General features: G+C 41.3%; 1 protein-coding gene across 3 annotated transcripts in view; it reads right to left on the bottom strand.

Annotated features, from left to right (window-relative positions):
• Positions 1-22,859, bottom strand: part of OSBPL11 (oxysterol binding protein like 11) — a 41,814-nt gene extending 18,955 nt beyond the window's left edge. The window contains exons 1-5 of one of the 3 annotated variants that reach the window (XM_074911531.1): positions 22,478-22,859; positions 5,964-6,032; positions 4,709-4,884; positions 3,874-3,953; positions 2,693-2,875 (exon numbers count right to left, since the gene is read on the bottom strand). In XM_074911531.1, the coding sequence (XP_074767632.1) occupies positions 2,693-2,875; positions 3,874-3,953; positions 4,709-4,884; positions 5,964-6,032; positions 22,478-22,611 (642 nt within the window). In that variant the 5' untranslated portion in view covers positions 22,612-22,859. Of the gene's footprint in view, positions 1-2,692; positions 2,876-3,873; positions 3,954-4,708; positions 4,885-5,963; positions 6,033-9,979; positions 10,500-15,599; positions 15,677-22,477 lie in introns of those variants that run through there. The other 2 variants (XM_074911533.1, XM_074911532.1) reach the window with 2 other exon arrangements.
• Between the last annotated feature and the right edge of the window lie 2,468 nt (positions 22,860-25,327).

Here is a 25,327-nt window from a genome sequence, read left to right as displayed (position 1 = left end):
TATTTTCTTCCAGTCATGAACGTGATATAAATCTTTTGTGTGTAAGGTTTCTTCCAATACTTTGAAAAACTCTGATGGATTTAAAAAAAAAAAACCAACCCACCACAGATAATTAGTTGACAAATCACCACAATCCTTCTGGTGATCTTCACTCTTAGTAATTTACTATGAGGTAGTACCCAGGCACCTCATTCCAGGATCAGGGTAGACAATAGGACAAGCCATGCTATACTCAGCATTGCAGTTTAAAGAGGCACATCTCCCCTTTCAAAGAACACACTTTGAACAGTCCTAAGTTTTTCCTGTTTATATACTCAGACTTGTAAAAAAAAAAAAAAAAAAAAATTTAAATAGTGCCAGGGGACAAAAGCACTGTCATTAAAAACCCAAAATCTATCATAAGCACACAGGCTATAGTTCTCACTTTGCAAACACACACACCTGCATTTAGTGCGAGTCAGCATAAAGATCCTCTTAGATCTGTTTTCCAAGGTATTCAAGTCAGCAGCATGACATGTATTTGGCCAAGAAAAAGGGGAATTAGAAGGGAAATAAACTGAGAGAAGACTCAGATATACTGCAATTCACAGGAAAATCAGAAAAAGGTCACTACTCTGAAAGAGAAGCTGTTCTTCCCACAGCTTCTCAAACTGAATTAGTAACTATTCCAGCGGTATCACGCTAAAGTGTAACAGCCATGCACCTGACCTTTAAGTATTTTAACTGTATCTAAAAAAAAAAAAAAAAGGTAGGCATTGTATCTAACAAGCGTTTCAGCTTCAGAAAGGTAAGCAAACTGACATTCAGAAGAGTTAACATTACCGAGGATTCTTCATCTGTACAAGTCAAAAAATTTTAAGTTGATAAATAATCATGCTGTGTCACCAAATTCAGTAGCAATCAAAAAGGAACACGAACAGCTTTCTGTGTTCTTTGCAATGCTAAGAAAACTTATTCTACTTTACTTCCTCCCCAGTGAGAATCCCAATTACAGGATGCAAGCCACTACTCCAACTCACACCCTCTCTTCTTTCCTCCCTCCAATTTTGAATGCCATATTGCCATTTGGAAAGTTAAAAAGCCATTTCTGAAACATTACCTCACTTAAAGGTAGCTTCTCAAACACCAAAATACAGCAACAGATAAAAGAAAGAAAAACTGCTAAGAGAGCTATTAGCATAAATTCTGTAAATATTAATGTTATATTCTGTATTGTTGCCATTTTCACACAATAGGTAGGAAAGTGCAAGTACTGTTTAAGTTTACCATACGTTACAATTGTACCACACTAGTAAGAAGTTTATCACAAGTAAAAGGTACACTTTATGAATCAAACCGAAAAGCAACTACCTGTAAAAATTCAGTTTTAAAACTAACTTGGAAGACAAACTTCTCTTTCAGAAGATAAAGCAGATGAACCAGCTCATAAAAAACAGAAGCCACAGAAATGCCAGCTGAAGTTTTCCTGACTACCTGATGGACTTCAGATCTCTTTGCATCAGCACTTTAAAGAGACTTTGCTGCTATTAGAGGATATAAACAGGATGGCAGCAAGATATTTGCAAGAACAGTCTGCTGTGGACAGAGAGATTCACAGATCCTAAGGTCTAAAGAGGTGGTCACTTTTCCTAGCCTACTGAATATCAATAATTATGCCACAGCACTTGATTTAAATCAAGGAACAATGACGATGGCAGCATACCATACCAGGGAAAGTATTTTCAATACTTATTTACAGCCTCCCGCCGATGAACTTACAACAATGCTCAGCCACATATTTTAAGGTTAATGACCCTCATAATACAGAGCACTTCTCTGTCCCAGTTTGTCTAAGCTCACTTTCTACTAGTCATGCTTCCTAGATCCTTATTTGCTAAATTAAAAAGTCATTCATTAGAAACTTATTTTTGCCAAGAAATGTATCACACTGTGCTAATTACACTGCTAATATTAAAATACTCATTAATATCAATACTACTAATAACCCAGGATTGCAATTCAGCAACAAATTTTGTTTTAGTATTATCTTTAGATTTGCATGATCTACACTGTAAATATTCACCAGTTAATCAAACAGTAATCAGGCCATTCCCTCAGTCAAGATGAAAAGGTAATTTTTTTACAAAATACACTACACCTGAATGTGTAGTGAAAAAAAAAATGCTTCCAAATCACTAGTTTTATTTTGCTCTTTTTTCAGTCACATCCACCCCTACAAAATTTGTCCCCATGAATTAGCATACCAAGAAGTGGTACTTTCGTATTCTTAAACCAGTCATGACTAATTGCTCCTCAGTCATAGGAGATACAAGTATAGCTTAGTCAGTTCTTCTATAGCTTGACGTGGGGAGAAAACAGTGTACAATGTAATAGTATCATAGTATGTGATGCTACATTTCCTTAAGGATATTCCCTTGTCACCTGTAGTGCTAAGACTTGCAAAAATGAGAACGTGCAGAGTTCTACTCTGAGCATCAGGATATTATTGCAGAGTACAGAAGTCATAGAACATACACCACATACTTCTACCATTAGCCAAGGCAAGTTACTTATCCTCTCACACCTGTGCAATAATAGCGTAGGACATGCTATTGACAATATATGCAACTAAGAATAGCAGGTTTCTTCACAATCCTACAAATAATAGGACAACTCTTTCGAAAGATTATAAGATAATTTAAGGCATACAAACCTCTCTAACATCTACAAGATGATCTGGCTGCATAATAGGAACTCTTTTTCCAGTTGGCAATCTGTGATGTCCAACACTGAAAAAGGAAACTGCATTTTGACTGGGTCTTCTTTGCACACCAGGAGAGTTGGCACTTCCTTGGGATGCAAGGGAGAAGCTGCGAGATTTCAGAGGAGGGTTGTTCTAGTGAATAAATAAGCATATTGAGAAACATTTACAGTTAATTCCTGATAACCAGCAAATATCCTAATTTGAAAGATAAAGCAGAACACTTCAATTCTTAATTTTTTTTAGAGAGCAAGGACAGATGACAAAGCTCTAATAATGTATTAGTAGCAACTGCTAAATAAATATGTTGCACTATCTGCTGACAGTTGCCCTGTTTAGAGTCTAATTATGAACAATCTGTGAAATGAAATTGATCAATACGTATCACTTCTGACTTGAAAACTAGTCCTTGATCTGCAACAACACTTAGAAACTGCCTCCTAGAGCTCACATTTAAGAGAATGGGATTTAATTTAGAACTATTCATTGAACTTATCTCTTACAACAAAGCCAGCAACAAGATGTTGATCAAAAGCAAGGTTTTAGCCATGTATCAGAATAGGTGTTATGGTAATCATGAGGTTCTATAAAATAAACTACATTTGCAACCACCACATGGTTAACAAATAGAAGCAACAACTCTCAGATGTAGTGTTGAGGTCTTGCTTATGAGAATTCATCCTAAATATATCTGTAGGCCGTTGAGTGGTTTCAGGAAGAAAACAACACTGTAAAGGTTAAAAAAAAAAGGTAAAGCTCAAAAAAATGAAAGGGCTTCAAGTAACACTGATGACCTGTTTCCTCATCCGTTAAGAAAAAATAACTAGACAATACTAGACTAACACTCTGATCTTTCAGCTCTGCCTCCTGCTCAAACACCAGCTCACCAGTACCTGCTCAGGGAAGACCATTCAGATCTCCAGAGGCAAATGGACTTCACTTTGTTTCATTCCTAATGCATACTTATTACAAGTCAGCTACTACTCAGAAAAATGTTTCTTGACATAAGTTTCAAACCCAACCACACACCCTTTTGTAGTATTTCTCTTAGATAACAGGATAGTTGTATTTGCAGCTACTACTACCACCAGCCTAAGTTATTTTTGCCCATGAAAATATCAGTCATGCGATACCTTTCCAATAGCTTCCGTGTGATGCTGTGTGCATATCTGTAGCCTGCTAACCCAGTGTTGCCGTTCTTTAGCATCAGTAGCTAACAAAAGCAAACCAAAATGATTATGTAAATTAAGACATTTCAAAGTATGGGTAAAAAAGAATGCTTAATTCTTTAAAATAGTCACAAGACTAACAGTGCAAAGTTTTCTTTTTAATTTAAAACTTGTTTAGCTGATCTGTAATTAACTATAACATTAAATCAAGTTCAACATAAATGGCATATAACTTCAACAAACAATAACTTCCCTCACATACATTTCAATATAAGATGACACGTTTTCCTGGAATAAAAGTAAGGTGCCCTCAATTAGAAAGTGACAGCAAGTTTTCAAGGGAAGAAATACTAAAAAACATTAGCCCAGATTTCTGTAGCCTACAAAATCAGAGAATGGGCTTCTATAACCACCACAAGAAGGCTAACAAACTGAACATTAGGCATAATGCAGCGATCCACAAGCATCAACATAGTACTGTTACCTACAATGATTGTGAAAACTTGGAATCAGTACAGTTTCAGGACATTATGCATGAAGTTAAACCCCATTCTACACATCTGAAGTACACGGTCATCTTCAAGTCATCAAACCGAAAGAATATGGAACTATCCACAGAGAAGAACAGTTTTTAACTAAAGAGTGGGATGAAAGTTTCACATACAATTCTCATTGCAGCAGTCTGCCAAAGAAGTTCTCTCTCTTTGGCAGTGCAGCCAAGCCCAGCAGAGCAGGCACAGGTGAGAGCCAGGAGTGTCCTCTAGTGGAAGAATCCCCTGCCCAAGAATCCAGGTCCTACCTCTTAGTTTATACTGCTCCCCGCTGGCAGCATTGACTGTAAAGGTATGAGAGTCTTCATCACTGGGGGAAATTACAGCTCCAGCTAGCTGCAGGGTACCCCTGGGCTTTAGGTGTCTAGACTGCTCATTCACAAAGTACTCCAGCAGGCCAGCATCATTGTTTAAAACAAAAAATCTGCAATAACAACAAAGCAAATATACTAAATGAAACCAGCTCTCTTTTTTTTTTCTTCCCCCCCTCCCCCCACCGGGGGTTGGGGGGGAGTGGTACTGGGACAAGTTAAGACTTTCATTACAAGTTGGCACAGATGGGATTGAGACTTAAAGACTTGAGTCAGTACAACCCCAGACATATGAATTATGTCCCCAACAAGACCGCACAAAAATTAAGTTCTTAGCAATTTTTTTTTTTAAGAGACCAGGGATTGCACAACAGAACAGTGTGCCCACAGAAGAGTGCTATTGCAAGATTTTGGGAGTCAAAAGAGTAGCCTGAATCTCTAAGGCTTAATACATCCTTAAATTACATAAATTAAGGGTAAAACAGCCCCAGATACAAAACTGTGAAACTGAAGCAATTCCAGATTTAAAAAATAAAGTGAATATTATGCTTCAACTATTCAATTGAGTTTAACAATAAGTGTATTGACACAAGTGACTGCACACCAGTGGTAGCACAGGAACTTGGTCGGTGTGGTATGCTAAGGGCTTGTCTCTCCAATATTAATTTGGTTGCACTGTGCTGCTCTAGGAACAGCATCCAGAAGAAAGCCTGACCAAAGAGTTTCACCTATAAAAAAAGCGCAAGTTATTAAGGGGAGACAAACATCCTGAGGAACTAAAGGGAAAAGCTTGCTTGAGTTTGAATTTTCAGTAGCCTTAAATATCTTTTTTTAAAAACGATGGCAGAATTCGGCATAAAGCTGAAGAGTCAGCAGAAAAAAAAAAGACAGTATTTTAAATGGAAAAGTAAAAAAAAATTAACACTGTACATGCTTTTTACACATACAAGCAGTTATAAGCCACCAAATGAGTGAACTGATTCATACCTCCTATGCATTTTTTCTTAATCATGCCTTAATACAAATACCATCTACACGTTAGCTTAATCTATACTGAGAAAAGCACAAGACTCTTCCATAAAGTTCACCCAACAGAAAAAGGGAAATCCAAGTATTATTTAAAAAAACTGAAACATGTTCATTTAGATGTTGCAAAGACCAACATTACTAAAAAGCACCATAAAAGACTTACCGATATTGCCAACCAGTGACAAGATTGGTATATTTCATTAAGTAGCCATAAATATTTTCCATGTGATCACTATTAAAAAAGAGAGAGAGAAAAGCAATCAGACAATACCAAACAAATTTTAGATCTTCCTAGCTTCTGATCATCATTATCTATTCTCAGAAAATGAATTTTCATCTTCATTTTTAGAATGGCACTACCATTTTAATAAAGCATCCAACACTTTGATTTTCCAGTCTTGCTTCTAAAATAATTTTGTAAGACAGTTTAACCAGGCTTACTGAACTGCAAATAATTTCAAGGCATAACTGGTTTCACCAATACTTGAGTTTCACTCAGCAGGCACTTCTGGACACATCTGTACTAGTTTCAGGTAATTAAAGACTTAATATCTATGCTGCTTCTGATTCCTGCTCCCTCTTCTAAGGAAGCTTTATATTTTTGGACTCCTGAACAAAATTAACTTTCATTAGCTCATCAACAGAATCTTGATCACGGTCACAAACCAAAACCAGTCCCCAGGTACTCTTACACCAATGTGGTCTTATTTACTTTTAATGCCCAGAACCCTTCCCAACTACACGTACAGTCATGCTTTTCAACATACGTTCTATAGAACACAACGTGCGGGTGCAGGTCACATCAGGATATTCTGAAATGTAAGACAGGAGGTGAAACATCTCCTCCTCTGGCATGGCAGGAAAATCAGGTAATTTCTCTTTCAAAGCCTTAACTTGCAACACCCACCAAAAAGGAGAACCCATCAAGGGCATTTGGCACAGAGGCTTAATATCACTACAGGCAAAATACATTACCCGTTCTGAAAATCAGTTGTCCTAAATAAGGCTTACAAGTCTTATGGCTACAAACTAATCATCTTAAAACCACAGCTCAAAGACCTGCTTTATACTGTACATTCCCATAATTCTACAAATGCCACCTCAATGACCTCACCATTTACAGTAGGGCATAATCCTACAATCCAACACTCCTGATAGACAATTTAGCTATTTGCTTTTTAAAAGAAACTTGTATTTAATCTTATTCAGATTTTTAAATTAAGATTTCTGTAACTTGTAGTAAATTGAAGAATAAATTTATTCAGAGTCCATTGGAGCAGCAGCCTTAGTTGTTAAGAGGTCAAAGTAGCCCCATAGCAGCAAAAGTGGAAAGGTTGGAAAAAATAGGACTACTAGAGCCAAGGGTTCATATCCATGAGTGGGTTTTGGTTGCAAACACAGTTGGACTAAGTATTGGGGTAAATTTCAAATAATAGCTGAAGCTGCTGTCTACAGCTCATTTATAGACAGTTCAGTATCACCAGATTAATTAGATACCTGACAATTCAATAAATATGTGTTACACTAAGTTTCATCCTAAAGGAAGATATTTAGGATGAGACTAATGAAGATAATCTCAGAGCAAATCACTGCCATTCAGTAACACTATTCAAAGAGATGCAAGAATGTACCTTTTTAAAGAAAAATTTTTAATGTATCATTTAAAAACAAAAATATGTGTTCTGGGTATTACTGCAGCAATCTGTATTGCAGCAATATCCTGTAAGGGAGAGCAGCCAGCAGAACTATCTAGGAATTTAATTTCTAATAGCTCATTAAGTGGTACTACAGATAAAAATAAAACCAAGGGAGCAGAGGGTGTTCAGGCTAGCATATATTTTAGACGTATAAAAATGCTAAAGGAGACATAACCAAACTCATCCTCTGCAGACGCCTCTCATTTGTTATTATTGGCATACAAGGGAAGTACAGTTTAGACTTGCTTGCAGTTCTAATTTAACTGAAAATTATGAGATTGCATAGTCATAAAAATGTATGAGCTTGGGTTTTAATCATCTGAAAATTGTCCCTAGTCACAGCTAATTGTTTTTCAGTTTTAGTGAATGCAAGCTTCACCCTTGCTTTTCAGTTGGACATTGTACAGAGCCCTGCACACTCAGGCTAGAGCTGCTGCACTCTTCCATTATCTAAGGTGCCTAAATCACAGGTATGTTTTACAGAACCCAAGAACAATCAGAAAAGTAACTTTAGACTGCAGTGAATACAGCGGGATGGAAGTCCATTCATCTGACAAGGGTAAATAAACAATCTTCAGTTAAAATAATTTGACAACTTTTTTTCTGAGTGTGACAGATGAGATAGCTGATTTTGTCAGTCTTTAGAAAAAGGAAAAGTCACCTTAGAAGGGAATGCAGCCCTTTCAGTGATGTACTTCCACATCAAATGAGCACTTCACCACATTTTGTCTTCATCTGCATGCTCTTCTTCACTTTAACTAGACTCAAACTTCTCCAAATGCCTCCTCTTCGATAATTCCTATCTCTAGCCTCAACAGTCCCAGAAGTTGATGGCTTAACTGAAAAACTTTAAAAACAGCCCCCAGAGAAGTCTAAGAAAGTGACTGATAAGCAAGCCAGTCACCTCCAGCCATGTGGACAAGAAAAGAAAGAAGCATGTTGCAGCAAATGAACATGAGCACGACCACATGATGTTAAACACACCAGCCAGCTGTGTTTCAGAATCCTTAACTTTGCACACAGGGCGTCCCCAGACCCCATCTCTCAAAAAGAACTGTAACTCCATGTAAAAGGTAAAGCTCAGAGGTACATTCAGCAGGTATCTCCCATTCACAAGCAAAAAGACTTCATCTGGCTGCACAAGATGATAGAAATGTACTAAGCACCAATGGTCAAACCTCAGTGCAGCAGAGCCCAGCAAGTAGCAGCAGTGGCTGGTGCAGGTACCAAGACACACAACAGTCAGCTGCGGAGAGGCATTCTTTATGGACTAACCTCTGCAGCAGCAGAGGAATAATATTACATGCTGACTGCCAGGGATGAGAGACTGAGCTGTGCCTTGCTTTTTCAGAGACTGGAGAATGTCAGAAGAGCCAAAGTCCAAAGAGATGGATCATCAACAGAGGTCCCTGCTAAATGAGCCACTCTTGGACAATACTGATTATTTTCCTTCTTAATTGAGTTCATGCATCTGCAATTGAACTGCACAAACCCAAAATATTTAGTTTTCACCCCGCCAAAAGCTGGGCAAACTTTTAGCACTTGTGTAAGTAACAGATTAGCCTGAAGGGTATGAAAACTTGGTTGGTATTTAAAACATTTCCCTTGACAATATAAAGGGCCTAGACACAAACAAATAAGCAAATAAGAGCAAAAGCACAGACCTTACAGGCACTATTCATACTCTCCCGGCACAAATTCCCACACCACTTGGGCAAGGGAATTTTCAACTTTTGAACTAAGGTTTATTTTTAAATGAGTAACAATTTTACACACTAAAAAAGAGATTTAAAACCAGTCTGCAAATTGCCATTCACAAAAGGTGGATCCTATAACTGTACACAAACCCATTATAGAACTACAGTTAATCTCCTAATCTTCTTCTGGGTAAGCACTAGTACTTTCCTGCGAATACTCATAAATAATACTGAGAGTGTTTTTCTGCAAAAAGGCCACAGAATTCTAACTAGAGGATTTGTTCAATGATTTTAAGATTAGTGCCTCCACAGCAAGAGTTAAACTGAAATATTTGTTGCTAAAGCAGTGTTGTGCATTGTAAAAAACCACAAAACCCCAGAATATTTCACTAGTACGGAATTAACAGCAAAGCTCTTCAGAGCGTTAGAAAAAGCTTTTAAGATGGTAGACTCTGAGAACAAGAGGTTGAGGTTCAGGCACTAGCTCTGCTCACAGATAACCACAGTTTGTAAAATATGAGCAAGATCTTCCCTAAAGCCCTTACCAGCATTGTTTCAAATGAAACAACAGTAAAACCTGTTTCAAAGTTACCTGTATACTTCAGAAGCCTCCACAATTCCTCACACTAGGTCTTCTGACTCAGAAGACAGATTTCAGAAGTGAATTTGACACAAAACACTGAGCAACTTATTTCAACACTGACAGTGAGGCCTGGCTGCACTGGGCTACTTCCCAACTTTAAGAATGCCTTTGCATTCATGTTGCTGCCTATATGTGCACGTACCTATGGGTACTTGTATCTTTCCACAGCCAAGATGCTGCTGTAGCTATTCAAAATGCTCACGTCAATCTCAGATTGTCAAAGGAACAGCAACAGCTCAGCAACTATGAGTCAACAACCCCTAAAGTTCATATTTCTGTAGAAATTCACGTGTCCTTCTGTCAAAGGAAGACAAAAAAAGTTTAAGTGTTGCAACAGACCTGTCACAGGCTGAAAGATGTAAAAAAAAAAAAAAAAAATCTTTTAACTTTTGCTGGACTACTTTATGTGAGGATACTGTGCAAACCACAATCCAGGAAAAAAAATTATGCAGGAACTTATGGTACAACACCTGAACTCCAGCCCAGCACATTTACCAACCCCCAAAATCTGGGGTTTTTCCAAAAACAGAACACCACAAAACTTGGCTGTCCATTTATCACACTTTTTTAGTTTATAAATACTGTGAGATGGACTGAAACTGTTACTGTATACAAACGACTGAAGTCTATGAAAAATTACAAAATCAGGTCATATTCTTTCCAGAAAACTATCCCTCCCCAACTTTAAAGATGTTTACCACAAGCCAAATTTCTACATATCTACATGCTACTAAAACACAATAGGAGTAAAACATTCACAAAGGATTATTGTTAAGTTTATTTATCCTTTTCTAGTTTTATTTGTCCTTTTCTAGCATCCATCTTAAGTTGCAGCAGCCGTCAGTGCCCTACAGGGTGGTCTCCTGTTCTGAAGGAGGAATAAGATAGTGGTAGTCGGGCCAAATTCTCCGTGTATCCTGTTTACATGCAGCACCCAAGTCTTGAACGCAGATGCTAGGGAACAGCAGTCCCAGAATGACGTCTTCCAGGAGCTTCAGCCAAGATACCCAGGCTCACACCTGACAAGCACTGGGCCAACATTTTCTCCAAGAAGAAACATCAATGCAGAAAGCCTTCCCACTCTTTTTTCACACCCGTCGCAGTGCAGCTCTCCCCAAAAGGCCCCCACAAACAAATCACGACTAGCAGTGGCACTAAATTACACCCATCTGGAAAGTGATTACAGAAAACTTCCAGGACTGCCCTTCTGATGATTTTAATTTTGCTGGGACGCAGACAGCACCGCGTGGGATACTTTGAGAGGTCAGGTCTCTGAAGAACCAACAGCTGTTTGAACAGCAAACGCAGCAGCCAAAGGCTTCCCCATGGACTTGCGTAAGGCCTGGCTTCGCACAGCAGCTGAGTCTGTGTGGATTTGCTTCCAACAGGAAGGATGACCAGGAGCCTGGAGCCCATGCAGATGTCGGGGAGGGCTCCCGAAGGGAGATTCAGCCTCCATAGCTGCCACCACCACCATTATGACAGTGCCCTCAGGCCCTGGCCAAGGGAAGAGGCTCCCTTCTACTGAGCTCCCAGCAAGATGCAAAAACCTGGTGAGAGAGACTGTCTTCAGATTAAAAGCCAACAAAGCACAAAGAAAAGGAAAGAAAGAAATCAGGATCATAACAGTGTAAACCAATGAGTGGCTTTGACTGTAGTTTTTAAAAAGTAGTAACTATTTTCACTGAACCTGTTGATTCCTACCCACAGGCTCACTGTTGGTAACAGCTTGCTTCTTTCTCACTGACCACTGTAAAGTGCTTATCTTCAATGTACCAATTCCCCTTTTTGTTACATGGTGAGAAAGGGCAGGGGAGAAAAAGGGGAAAAAAAAACCCCAAGCAACACACTATGTCAGCAGTGGAAACTTTGGGCATATCTTCTGAAACTGCAAAGATCCCTTGCTCACAAGAAACCACCACCAGCACAGTCCAGTCCCACAGCTCGTTGGTGCCAGAGCAGGTTCCCCGGTACACCCAACAAGGTAAGGCAGAAGCCTCTACGTTGCTTACAGAGTATCTACATCAATAAATTAGCTCTGCTTTTCCAAGGCTTTCGGAAGAAAAACCTAACCTTTCTGTGCAGTTCTTCAAGAGTACCCTACAGTTAACTGCAAAGTGGCAGCAAAGCCCCTGCTCTTCAGCTCATGTGTTTGACTATTTAATTGTAAGTTTAGAAACCAACAAGTGCAAGTTAAAAAGGTCCAACAATATGACAAGAACATTGACAGTAGACCCTGGGGAGGCTTCAGAACACCACTTGGCCACAAGCGTGCCAGCAACAAACACGCTCATTAGATATAAGAGCTTCTCTTAACATGTACTCCTATAAACCCTTGAGAGCACAGACACGCATTGGAAGAGACGTGCGGGCTTGCCACAAAGGAAGGGTGCGGCCGAGCTGAAATGAGCTCTCGGCTCTCCATGAGCCCAGCATGATGCAGCCCAGGCTTCCCATTTGCGGGTGAGAGGCTCTCCCACTGCCCAGCCTCCTGCTATCAACATAGTAGTTGCATTTGCACCTAAACTTTCTATCAATACTAGTTCTCAATGGGAATAATAAATCAAGCTAACAGGTTTTTTAAAACCATCCTAATTAAACTTGCATTTGATTCTCCTCCTGTGTGCATTTATGCCACAGGTCAACTATACACAAATGAAACTGAATTGTAATGCTTTTGCAAGGTAGCAATAGAAAAAAAAGGAAAGAGATAATATTTAATAAGTAGTAAAACAGTGCTCTCACTGTACTACAATGAAGCTAATTATTTAACTACTTTACCATTTAAAGACTTCTCTACCTCTCAAAATACATCTGTCTGGTTTCAGCTAACCAATTTCTCTTGCATGTACACGGACACCTCAAGTCAGCAAGAACTCCACTCACGTACAATTTATTGGTGGATTTGTGTCAGCGTAACACAACTGAAGCTGGACCCAAGCGTCAGTAGCTAACTCTGCAGATTTTTCTGCAATAACGACTACTCAAGCTATTGGGGGAAAAAGTAGATTTAGCTGACAACATTTTAGAGCTGGAGCATACAAAAACCAGGCACCTCAGAAGATCTGAACTCTCCACTTGATACCTCTGGAGAACAATTGTAGCCTGCGGCTTTGCTACCATTTATGTTACCGGTGTACACTAGCACACCATAATGCAGTTTCACATATTATTGTTACCAAACACCAAAACTCTTCCTTGAAGTCTAGTTTCAGAAAGCTCAAGCAGTCAAGTTAAAGCTACTCTGCTCAGCAAACAGTAGTGGCATAACATAAGCGAGGCAAACACACTGATGGATGAGCATCTTTGCAATCTGCTACCTACACCACCTCAGCGAGCAGTGGACCCTGGCAAGCTTTGTTCACAGAAACTGGTGGAGCAAACCTCTGAATTGCTTAGTCACTCTAAGCATAGTCCAACATGGTTTAGCTTACTACACATTCCACCCCAAGGCATTTTGGTCTGTTTCTAGTCTAGTAGCTCTTATCCTAATCAGAAATATAAAGATATGCCTTTCCAGTTCTAAGATGTAATTGTGATTATGACTTTAAAAAGATTATATTGACAATTACACATTGCCATCCTGGACTTTGGAACAATAAAACACTGGTTATTAAATGGAAAGTAAATACACTGATCATCTACTCCAAATAAGCCTCTTGCCTTTTTAATTATTTTTGTACCATTTTTGAGATATTTGAGATTAAATACAGAGCATAACAGTTATTACCACCTTCCAAGCAAGCAAAAACACACTTAATTGACTATATTATCTAAATATTCAGAAAGACCATAATCCTGGAGTACAACAGGGACAAAAAACTGTGTGGACCACCAGACTCAAGAAGCAATGGCCAATAGTTTGAAGTCTTAACTAGCGAACAGATACAAGTGGTGCACTTCAGGGGTCAATATTGCTAAATGCCTCCCAGCTGGCCGACAGACCAGCACATATTCTCTGCAACCTCTCAAGAGAGCCCCAACCTAGGGGTGCAGTCAGGATGCAGTAGGGTGGGCTGCCTTTCTGGGGGATCCCAACTGTCCAGAGTAACAGGCCGAACAAGATCCCCTGAACTTCAACAAAAGCAATGCAAAGCCTTGAGCCTAGGATAGACTAACCCATGGATCAGTGCAAGCTAGGTATGTCATGCCAGACAAGAAAAGGCTGAGGGACCTGGGTCTGTTGAGCCTCCTTCGGGAGTAGGGAAGGCTTAATGGGGATCTCATTGCTGTCTCCCCTACATATGGAGAAGGTGGGGACAAACTCTTTTCAGACATGCACAGAAGAAGGGCAAGCAGCAACGGTCTCAAGTTGTAGCAAAAGAAATTCCTTGTTTGATACAAGGAAACATTCTTGGATGGGGGGGGGGGGGGGGGAGGGGGGAAGCCCTGGCCCAGCAGCCCAGAGAGGCTGTGGCGTCTCCATCCTTGGAGACACCCAAAATTCAACTAGCAGCCCTGAATGACCTCTTCTAACTTTGAAGCTGGCCCTGCTTTAAACAGGAGGCTGGACTAATTTCCCAGAGGTCCCTCTCAACCCAAATTATTCTACAATTCTTGGATATAGAGAAATTAAACAAAAAAATATTCCTACATTAAAACTAAGGCATAAGATACTCTAAAGGTTTAAAGTCTAATTAAGAAAGCACATGTGTTAACCACCTAGAATTATTACAATACATAAAAAGAGCAGCTCTACTTTCTTGCTCGGTGCTTTAAGAGGACAGTGATTCCCAGACAAGGAATTACTCAAAACTGCTCCTTTTCATCATGCAGTGAGCATCAGGTATTATTCATATGACACTCAGGTGCTAACAAAGTTTCCTTATGGTTTGCTTTTGTGCTTGTCATTGACATTTATGAAGGAGTTGTGTACCAAATAATAAAAGGATGAGGACATTATCATCCCATTTTACATATAGGAACTGAGGCACAATGAATTTTCAGCCTCTCTAACTTTGAGACAGTTGTGGGCCAATTTATTTTATTCATACATTCAAATGACAGCTTCTGCTGATTTCAGCTGCAGCTGTGACCCTGCAAAAGTTTTTTAAAATCAGAGCCAACTGTTCTAAACTAGGCCACCGAGAAAAAGAGGAACACACAGCTAGTGACTACAGGGGAAAACCAGTTTAAACAATATGACTATTACCACAGAGGAAGTCTGAGCCAGGGTCAGAAACCAGCTCCTTAACATAGCATCCTGTAGTTCTGCCCAGCAGATCTCACGTTTCTGTTACATCTCCACTGTAATGAATGAAACCAAACTTCCCAACACAAACTTCAGAAAATTGGTTTGTCAATGCCTAAACATTAATCAAGATTTAAAAGATTTCCAGCCTCATCAAAAACTCAGGAATTTACACCTGGAAGGAAAAAGAAAAATGCATATTCATAGCAAAAAGCCCTCCCCCTGACACTGACATTCCTGCTCCAAAGCAGGCTGTCAAATGTAAGATTGTCAGCTTAATGTACACGAATAAACATCATTTCTCCTATCCCACTTCAGCCTGACCTTCCCTCCCATTTCAGCATCAGCACATAGTACAGAAAATCTGTAGTGGTATAAGCTTTGCAAGCACCCTAAAAAAAAAAAAAGTTGTCTAGCAGCATTACCAGCAGGCAGCGATCCCCTACAAGAAGGATGCATCAGCACTGGCAGGTGATCAGAGTGCATGTCAAGGCAACGTCCTTAAGTAACAGGGGCCCTTGCACACATGCCTTAATTTTCATGGTACAGTGAGTACAGCACAAGAACCTACCTAGGATAACCTAACAGCAGCAGCTGGTGCCTTCTGCTTCTGCATTAAGCAATGTGATTAGGTCAGCCACATGCAGTTTGTTTTTCATCTTCTCTCTGGGGAGAGAACATGTGTGGCAGAGCAGGATGTTAATGTTATAGACACTTTTAATTAACTTGCTGCTACATAATTACATTAGAAAAGGTGAAGTTGGAAAATACCCTTTGCACTTAGTGAAGAATAGACATTTGTAACAGCCAGCAACTCCTGCAGAAATCTATTCCATGGAAAGTGCAAATTATTTGATATTTGGAAGCTATTCAAAAGTTTATGCTCCTTCAGTTTAGCTTAATTTGAAGTCTAAATGAATATCCCAGTACTAACACAAGTATCCTGCAATGCCAGAACCAATTCCCATATTTGCCACCCCCGCCCCAGCAAGTTTTACAGCCTGCCGTTTCAAAACGGAGGTGGCTCCAGGAAGCAGGAGAGGGACAGCGCTCTTGGGAGCCACAGGGCTGGAGAAGGGAACCCAGACCTCGCTCACCTGGCTCAGGAATTGGGTTCAGGTTCCCTGCTAGAACATCAGCCATCATGAAGCTCCTGATTAAGTCACCCAAACCTGCTTCCCCAACTCCATCCACTTACTCCCACTCACAGAGAAGTTCACTTCTCTTGATTTACAACGCATCTGAGCTTCCATCTGCTCCAGCCCTATTCTTCCAGGTCATAAATACATGTGTGAACATGAATGGCTCACTTGCCTTTTGAGAAGCGCTTGAGGCTTCAGCAACTAGTAAAATCAGCTTGATAAAAGATGATCTTAACATTTTAATAACACAGAATGGATCCTGAGGTGGATGTAACCAGCTACCCATTCTAAATACAGGCTTCGTGTCTATTCTAATGAGCAAATTATGTAAAGTGCAGGATTTCTAAATTAGTGTTATGAATATGGTATACTCTTTAAGCAAAGGCTCAGATGAGGATAGAGAAACTCAGGCACCAGGTTTTTGAGCCATTTCCCTTCAGCATATCAAACAAATGTGACAGTTATCCTGATCTGATTCTTAGTAATAAAAAGGAGTAGAACAGACAAATTTGCAAAAAATAGTGAATTTCACAGCAACCACTTGAGAAACTTCTTTTCAGCACCCAGTTCATCACAACTCAAAAGGACAGCAACAAGTCAGAACGCGAGCAGCTAAGGCTTTCTGAAGACTACGCAGTGGTGAGGTATCTCCACAGATACCACAAAAACAGAAGCAAGGAAGATCAGGGCTCACTTTGATACCAGGTTGACATCAGACCACCCCAAAAACTCCCAGCAGAAACGTAATGGCAGGGGCAGCAGAACCCCCATCTCCATTGCTAGCCAGCACCTGGGTGTCACAATGCTGGGAAACTGAGGCAGTGGAGTGGGCTGTAACAGCAGGGGAAAGTTAAAGCAGGAGCAGCCCTCATCAGACCTCCTGGGTAACACCACAAAACTACAGCCCCTATCCCCCTCTTCGGTTGTGCACAAGGAAGGGGTTTACAGTCATCAATGACTGCGAATATACAAAAATTCCACATAGGATCCCAAAGAATTTTAGTTGAAACAGTGCAGAAAGAAAACCCACAAGGGAGATAGGTAATAAAAAGGAAGTACTAGGAGTACCAGCATTAGAGAGAACTGTGCTAGGATGGAACTAACTCTTACATGAAGGTTTGGGAGGTTTCTTTTCTTCCACTTAACAAGTGATAGGGCCTTTAACTTAAATTCTGGCCTGCTCTCTGGAGTCCAGAGTTAATTAGGTCAGCTAACACACTCTTGAAGTCTAAGCAAGAATTCAGTGCTTACATTAATACTATGATGAGAAATGTTACGTTCAGAGACAAGCACGGAGAACCAGCAAGGGAGAGGTTTGAAACATGAAGTGTTGTTGAACACTGCTGTCATTACCTCCTGTTTCTACCAAGCTAGTTTCAGCTTTAAAGGCCAAACAGATGAAATCTATCCTCCTGAGATCAAACATTCTTGGAGTGTGACTAGAAAAAGCATAGAAACTAGGAAAACTCTACACATTTTCTTGCAACTAAGACTGACATCAACACCACCCTCAGTAAAAAGGATTCTTATTAACACCCACTCAACAAGACTGTATCAATTTCAAGACACTTCCCTTTATTACTACTAATTAGATCATATTTGCAAGATAGCATGAATAAAAAAATATCATAAACACTTCCATAATCTAGCTCAGTCTGACATATTTTGCTTCCATGTGTTTGAAGTGCACAGGACTGTCAGTCACCCTCCAAGTTAACTGGGATCAAACTCAGAAACAAGCATTTCCTTTAAAACACATTTCCTATGGGATCACTTTATGGAGAAGAGTTAATGATCACCTCGAAGTGCAGAATTAAAAGATATTCATGTGTTTCAGCTATTTCTGTTTTATTATCCCATGCTGTCCTGCTCAAATACAGGAGACTGAATTAAAGACAGTAATTGTTCGCTCCCTTTTTCACTATTTATGAAGAGTGCTTACACAGTGTCAACTGCAAAAATAAACAAAGCCTTTAAAAGAAGACTGGTGACCATTTCACTTGCTTTAAATTTGTTAGCCTTTTATGTTTGATACAAAAGAAATTACAGTGTTACTCTTTTTGCCAAAACTCTCTCTGTTGTTTGTTTGCGCTTCTGTTTGCTTATTCCCAGCCTCCCTTACACCAGCCCAATGCCACATGGAGTGATTCTGCAAGAGAATCTACCTCAGGTTGATAACTTCATGACAGGCAGAAGCTACCCAGCATGAGGAACCCTCTTACCTGCCACTGTCACTTCTAGCAAGAAAAAAAAAAAAAAAAAAAAACCAAAACAAAACAAAAAAACACACCTAAAAGTCATACTAGTCGAGGAAGTTGACTCCTTTTCTTAGAAACTTCTTTCATCCAAATGTTTTTCTATACTATTTCAAATCTGTGAATAACCTTGCAGCACTTAAGTAAACTTTCAGGAAAAGCTAACTAAGGTTAACTTGCTTCCTTAAAAAAAAAGAGCAAAAGACATACAATCTGTAGCATTTTATAAATATATATGGCTAAATCCATAATGAGCAGATGCTAAAACCGTTTCAGAAATAAGGAACAAAGGTGGTTATCTATAAAAATACATGCAGAACTGAAAAGGAAATAGATTTTCAAATATAACTTGTAAGCTTAAAAATCAGCAATCATTTGGGAAATTCATGAACATTTTACATGCATTTCTACCAGCAAGGGAAGAAACGCTGTGAATTCTTTTAAAAGCAGATACATTGATTTATGTATTTGTGAGCAGAACCACTAAGAAAAAAATGTAAGAGGACAGCACATTAGCACGTCTCCAACTGGGAAAGACAATCTTGTTTCTCTAGTCAACAACAGTGCTTTGAACTTTTAATTTTGTAGATAAACGAGAACCAGTTATTGCAAGTCATTTGTCTCAAAATTATCTGAAGGCCCCTCAAGCCAGGCTGAAGTGAATTCTTTTACTTCTCTGGCACATATTCTGACCAGCTCTTTATTTAGCTCATAGACACAGTTTCTGCTTTCTGGTTGTGAAATTTTTATGTTATAGTTTGAATGCCTATGATTCACACATCACAGAAGTACCTGCTAAAGCTGTCTCCTTTCTCTCACTGATTTGAAATGACTCTGTTCATTTAACCTAGAGCAAGGCAAAAACCAAATTAAGATGGTCAAGAGTAAAAGCATAATTGTTGAATGCAAATAATCCTTTGTCGGCAACTACACTTCCTAGCTTGATTGCTGCTGAAAATAAAGAAGCTGTTTAGAAAATGTTAAGATCTTAAATTACTTCATCTAGTAATCTTTTAATAATTTGAAGTTATTTAGAATTCTCAGCTCATGGCAACTGTTTCTCTAAATGAAAACAGGGATAAAGAGTTGAGTGTGTAACAGAGCCTCTCAGGCTCTCTTCATCTACTTAATTGCAAGTTAACATTCATGCTATTCCTGACCCCTGTCAGGAAAATGCAGCTGAGGCTTGGTTGCTCTCAGACACACTGATCTCAGATGCACTCTGACCCTGATCATATATATATATTCAGAAGTAAACAAGATCATTTCCTGACCGACATGTAGAAGAGCAGTTGCTCAAGAACTCTTAAATTCTATTAAGTAAAAAAGAAAAAAAAAAAGTATCTTCCTGCCCTCTGAAGAAACTGAGCTCTTACGAATTTCAAAGGAGGCACTGCTGTACTGGCTGCCTAAACTCACCATACACAGGCTAAGAGCAGTAAGTCTGCAGAGGTTCAGCTGTATCTCCACATTATCTGAAGTCTCAGGCAGCCTCTGGTTGTCTCCTCCACTATGATAAATGTTTGGTCTAACTCCATCACAGCTATTTAAAAATCTCCTTATTATTCCCCTACAGAAATATGCTTTCTGCTTCATTTTACTTTTTAGACATGCACCTTTTTGACTTTGCATCTCCTCGAGGTTTCAGTTTTCATCATTTCATTCAGTTTCATTATTTCAGGTTCCAGCAGTGCTGGAGATATTTATTCTTTTTTCAACAGTCATATTTCCCCATTTGGAGCATTAAAGTAACAAGTACCTGTTGTCCCATTTGTCCGACAACTCTGCTACAGCTGTTTTGACAAGATGCTTCACCCAACACAAAGCCATTTCCTTGCACCAGATGCAGTCTATGCCGAGAGTACTTCAGGACCCTACATTTGTCAAGCTGCATGACCACACACTGCTCACACTCTGTGCTATGAACGTTAAAGATCAAACTTCTACCAGAAGTTCCCAGCAAATCTGTTTCTAAACATCGTATTTTAGACACTGATCTATTATTAGAGGGGTCTATCTTTTGTCAAGTACTCTGAGAATAGAAGTAATCCACAAAGCGAAAACTAAGCTACGGCATCCTGTCCAGAACTTCCTAGGGAGGCAGGGGGAAAAGGTGATATTTTGTGAGTAATAGTATCGAGACAGATGTAGGAATAAACAATTGAGATTAACAGGAAGGTAACCCAAGTGTCTACAATAACAGCTAGTACATTAAACTTGTCCCAATGATTTAGAAAGAAAAAAAGAGAAAATAATAGTTTGCACTAAAGTATTAGAACAAATTAAACCGTTAATCCAGATATTGATAGCTGCAAGGAACAGCACGGACAGTTCCCTCTTAGAGCTGTCAAGCCACCAACCTGGTTATCACTTGGAGTCAGTTTAACTTTTTGCCCTACAAGCCACAGCACTGAAAGAAGAAACAAAACACTTGGATGCATAATTTTAAAAAGTGGAATTTCACCGCACAGCTCTATCCTGTGACCACCCTCTCAAATATACTATAGCAAAAAGGGGTTCAGGCAAATCGGGTATCTCATCCCTTCCACTGCCTCAGATTCCAAGTGAAAATATAAAATACTTCCATTTTGATTGCATAAACTAACTCCTGCATTCCACATGTGAAACACATGGACAGTAAGTGTTTCATCAGACTAACAGCAATTTTCATTAGAAAATTCAATTATACTTGAATTCAGGGTTTAAAAGAAAAAAGTATAGAAGTGACTAGAAACGGCAGATAAGACAACCAGCAACTGAATCTGACAAGAAGCTTTTCCTATTTAACAGCCTGAAATAACCAGCCCTGAAATCACCGCTTCTCTTTCTGGAACTAATCACCAGAAAAGCAAATGACTTGTGACCCAGATTCTCGGCGAAGACCGAGCTGTTCGCTCCCTATTAAAACCACCAGGCACTCCGTGCCGGCACAGCCTGGGCCTGGGCGCTCGTTTGTCTAAGCCATCTGATGGCCCTCCGTCCCATCCGCGCAGCGCACACAGATGTACCACACTCCGCGTTTGCTGTCTCTGCGCACAAGAAACAGAAAGCCAGTCCATCTGGGCTAGCAGATGACGGCTTTGGAGAGTCTGCATTTGAAGGAGAAGTGTGCAAACTTCGCGTAACAGCAGTATTTTCAACAGCAACATGGCAGAACTCCAGTCAAGGATGAGAGACCTAAAAGCAGAGATTTGGAAATCTCTCAGGCGATGCCTTAGAGAGCCCGCTATCAGTGTGTAAGCGGAAACCCTTTCAACCAGAAAATACATCAGAAAAAAAGTACGTGCAAAACCCCAAAACCCTCAGTCGCACAGGCAAGTGATTTAAAGGAAGCATTTTACTTTGAAACCATTTCAAACTAATGTTGTGTGCTCAGCTTCTCCCGCTTTCTCTGCTCTCTTCTGCTGTATTTGCTGTACCTGAGTAATCCCCCCGATTTCTGCTAAGCGCAGCCATTCTTCAAGTAAGTCAGGCAAGAGAGAAACTCCGAGCATACTCTAGAGTTTCGTTATCAGCAACAAATAAAAAGCATCAATAAAAGCACTGCCATTAAGTTCTTAAAGAAGACACAGCGAGCTGAATTTTGGCACACAGTTTCGCTTTCTGGCAAGGCTGGAAAGCGACAGAACGCTTTCAGCAACTTTAAACCGTTCTCCACATCCTGCAAGGGGAAAATGAGAACGTAAAGGCAGGAGCAAAGGCACAAGCCCCGGCAGCGTGGAGAGCCCGGGCGTGAGGCTCTGTGCTAACACACCGCCACACGGCTACCGGAGCCGGCTGACAGCCGCGCCGGGTGTCGCCCGCCGCGCCGAAAGGGCGCTCAAAGGGGCGAGCGAGCGGCGGCTCCAGCCGGGGCCGGAGGAGTCTCATCTGTCCGCCCGTCCGAGCCCCGGTACTCGCGGCGGGTCCGCCCGCCGGGGGCGCCTAAAGCCGGGGCGGCCGCGCCGACGACCCACGCTCAGGGCAGACAGGGCGTGGACAGCCCCGCCGAGGGGGCTCCGGCGGCTCCCGGGCCCGCAGCCCCTCAGCTCTGCCCGCCCCGCCGCGCCCACCTGTACTGCCAGCCCTTGGCGCCGCCGCGGCCGCCGCCGCTCTTGCCGCCGCTCTGTCCCGCCGGCGGCGGCTGCTCCGCCTTGCCCTCGCCCTCCGGCCCCTTCATGGCCGCCGCGGGGTCCGCGCACTGCATGGCGCCGCGGCTCCGCACCCCCTCGGGGGCGCCCCCAGCCCAGGGCGGGCCGCCTGCCGGGAGGGGAGGGGAGGGAGCCCGCCCCAGCGGCCGCGCTCAGGCCGCGCCGGGGCCAGGCCGCGCCCGCCCCATGCGGGCTGCGATGGCAGCGGCTGCCGGCACCCCGCGCCCCGCTCGGCTGGGCTCGGCTCGGCTCCCCGCACGGCCGCGGCGGGCTGGGGAAACCCGCCCTCCCGCTCCCTCACCCCCCGGCCCGCTCCGGCCGCCTCTTCCGGGTCAGCGCCGCCGCCATCTTTAGTGCGGGCAGCAGTGCCCACGCTAGGCCGCGCTCTGCTACTACCGCGCTTAAAGCAATAGCGAACCGTTAAAATAAATTTAAACTTACCGGCTTCTCCCCCACAAAGAAGAGAGGAGTAAGAAGAGTGAGGGATCCAAGGTGTGTGGTACAGGGTGTTACGAGCAGGGACATAAAAGCCCTCGGCTTGGATCTTGCTGGGTGTTGTCACAGAGACCCATAAACCGGCCAAATTCAACAGTTCATTCACCAGCAAAGCCACAGCAAGTCCTGGCCTCGAGAGGAAATACACTTTTCCTCCTATTTTTGCTTCAATTACTGCTGAGCAGGTTTTTTTCCTTCGTAGAACGACAGCTAAGTGGGAGATGTTGGTTCAGTTGTGTGTAATCTTTCAGGCCAGGCATGGCTTCTGGACAACCAAAACTTAACTGACTGCAGCAGTGTTATTTCTTAAAATCAGGGACAGAGGATCCTTGTTCTGGCTTTAATGAATTGGAACATGAAGGAGAGGAGGGCAGAATCAGACAGCTGTGGTTACGAAGGTTGTGGTGCTGCTCCACACCTCTTCTTATCCAAACTCCCTTCTCCTCTCCAGCTCTTTTATTACGCACCTGTAACATTGTGAACAACTATTACACAAAAGATTCTAAAATGCCCTATATGAGAATCTGCATAGAAGCAAAAATGTAAAGGGGAATATATTTCAGACAAATAGATTATTTGCCCAGAACATCTTCCCCATTAGCAGCCCCATACACCATGAAGGCTGTCCTGGCTTTCCCATCTCCTATCAGCATGCTCACTTTGCCAGTGATATTGAAAACATCTTTGCCTTTGGCCATCAAATGAGGATAGCATGTTATGAGCATCATGACTTTAAAATGTATTTATAAGCTTTAATCTGGCTCTAAATTAGCCAATAACCATTCCTCCTGGCCAAGCCTACACACACATGTCAGCTAACAGACCCCAGGCGAGGGCTGCCTGTTGCACCTACATCTATAACTCCCTTACAGAGACATAATATATTGCCACTACACAGGCGTAAAATCCCCCACTTCTGCCTTTTTAGCAGCACACTCATCACTGCAGAGAGAAAAAAAGAAAAAAAAAAGCAGCAGCTTTTTCAGCTGCATTTTTCTCTTGTGGAACCACAAGAGAACAGATCAGCAGAGTCAAGGTGTCCGCTGAAGAAAATTTTGGCCAGAACTGCACTCCTCTTGCCCTCCAAACATGTTACTTCCTCCTCTGCTGATCACCTGACATTTAAATTGAAATTATAATATAATTGTAATGTAGAATGCATGCCAACATCACCAAAATTTTCCTGGGCAAATTTGAAGCAAAAGCAACTTGTGCAAGAATCCCACCCCTGTGTTTTATTTCCCCCTGCTTGAGGACAACCAGCCCCAACAGAGGCATAGCTTCTCACCCACGTTAGACTTTTCATAACATCACAGGTGGCTGGTAGGATGTTCCTCCACCTAGATCTTCTCCAACACCCAAGACAGGCCAGGGAACCTTAGTGCATGTTTCTGCAGCCCCTCAGCCTCCGGCCCCTGAGCACAGGGTGGTTAACTCAAATTTGCTTCTCCCATGCATTTGCTTTTTTTCTCTTTCGCAGTACCAGAGGCTGTCGTAAGATGGCATTGGCAAAATGTTTAATAGCATTGAAAGGCTAACAGCTTAACCACATTTGCTAAGGATTTACAGGTCAAGCTGCCTTTTATCTTTAGTTTACGGTTGCTACTGATTATATAATTTGTGTCCAGGTTCAGTGCTCTCGGTCTCCTTCCCCAGTTGTAACTTAGTGGCTGAAAATGACCCAAATCCCACCCTCACAGTATTTTTAAATAGAATTGATGATACAAGTTTTCTACCACTCCCTTGTTGGTCAGACAGGATTTTTTTTTTTTTTTTTCCCCTGACCTAGTAAGTATCTTTGGATGAGACCAAGTTTAACATAGTTTTAAATCTGTGCCCCCCTACGGTAGCTGGTCTCCAGAAGATAAGCAATTACTGCTCCTCTCTGCTAAGGGAACTACATCCTCTACAGGCACGCGGAAGAATGACATCAATCCTGGGAAAAGAAAGCCAGAAGTGCAGCGGCCTTTTATCGCACGAGGAGTGCCATTTTTCATAAGCATTGGGAGCTGCTAGCTAATGAGAAAATGGCCAGAAAAGTAAAGTCCCTAATAGCGCTTCACATCTGCATTTCTTAATTGTACAATCAATGGTTCCTAGGGTTAGATTCTTTCTCAAGGTAACTAATACTTGAGTTTATTAATAGTCTGGGAAACATTTAATATTTTCTGGGCTCTTCTAGATAATGAACATGAAAGAACTTTCTATGCTTACTAAGAATAAAAAATACCTGCCTACTAAAACTCTGGATGCCCTGACAATAAGGAAGGAAATTTT

The sequence above is a fragment of the Athene noctua genome, chromosome 7 (genome assembly GCF_965140245.1).
Source record: "Athene noctua chromosome 7, bAthNoc1.hap1.1, whole genome shotgun sequence".
Taxonomy (NCBI): Eukaryota; Metazoa; Chordata; class Aves; order Strigiformes; family Strigidae; genus Athene; species Athene noctua.
This window is presented reverse-complemented; position numbering and strand designations above follow the sequence as displayed.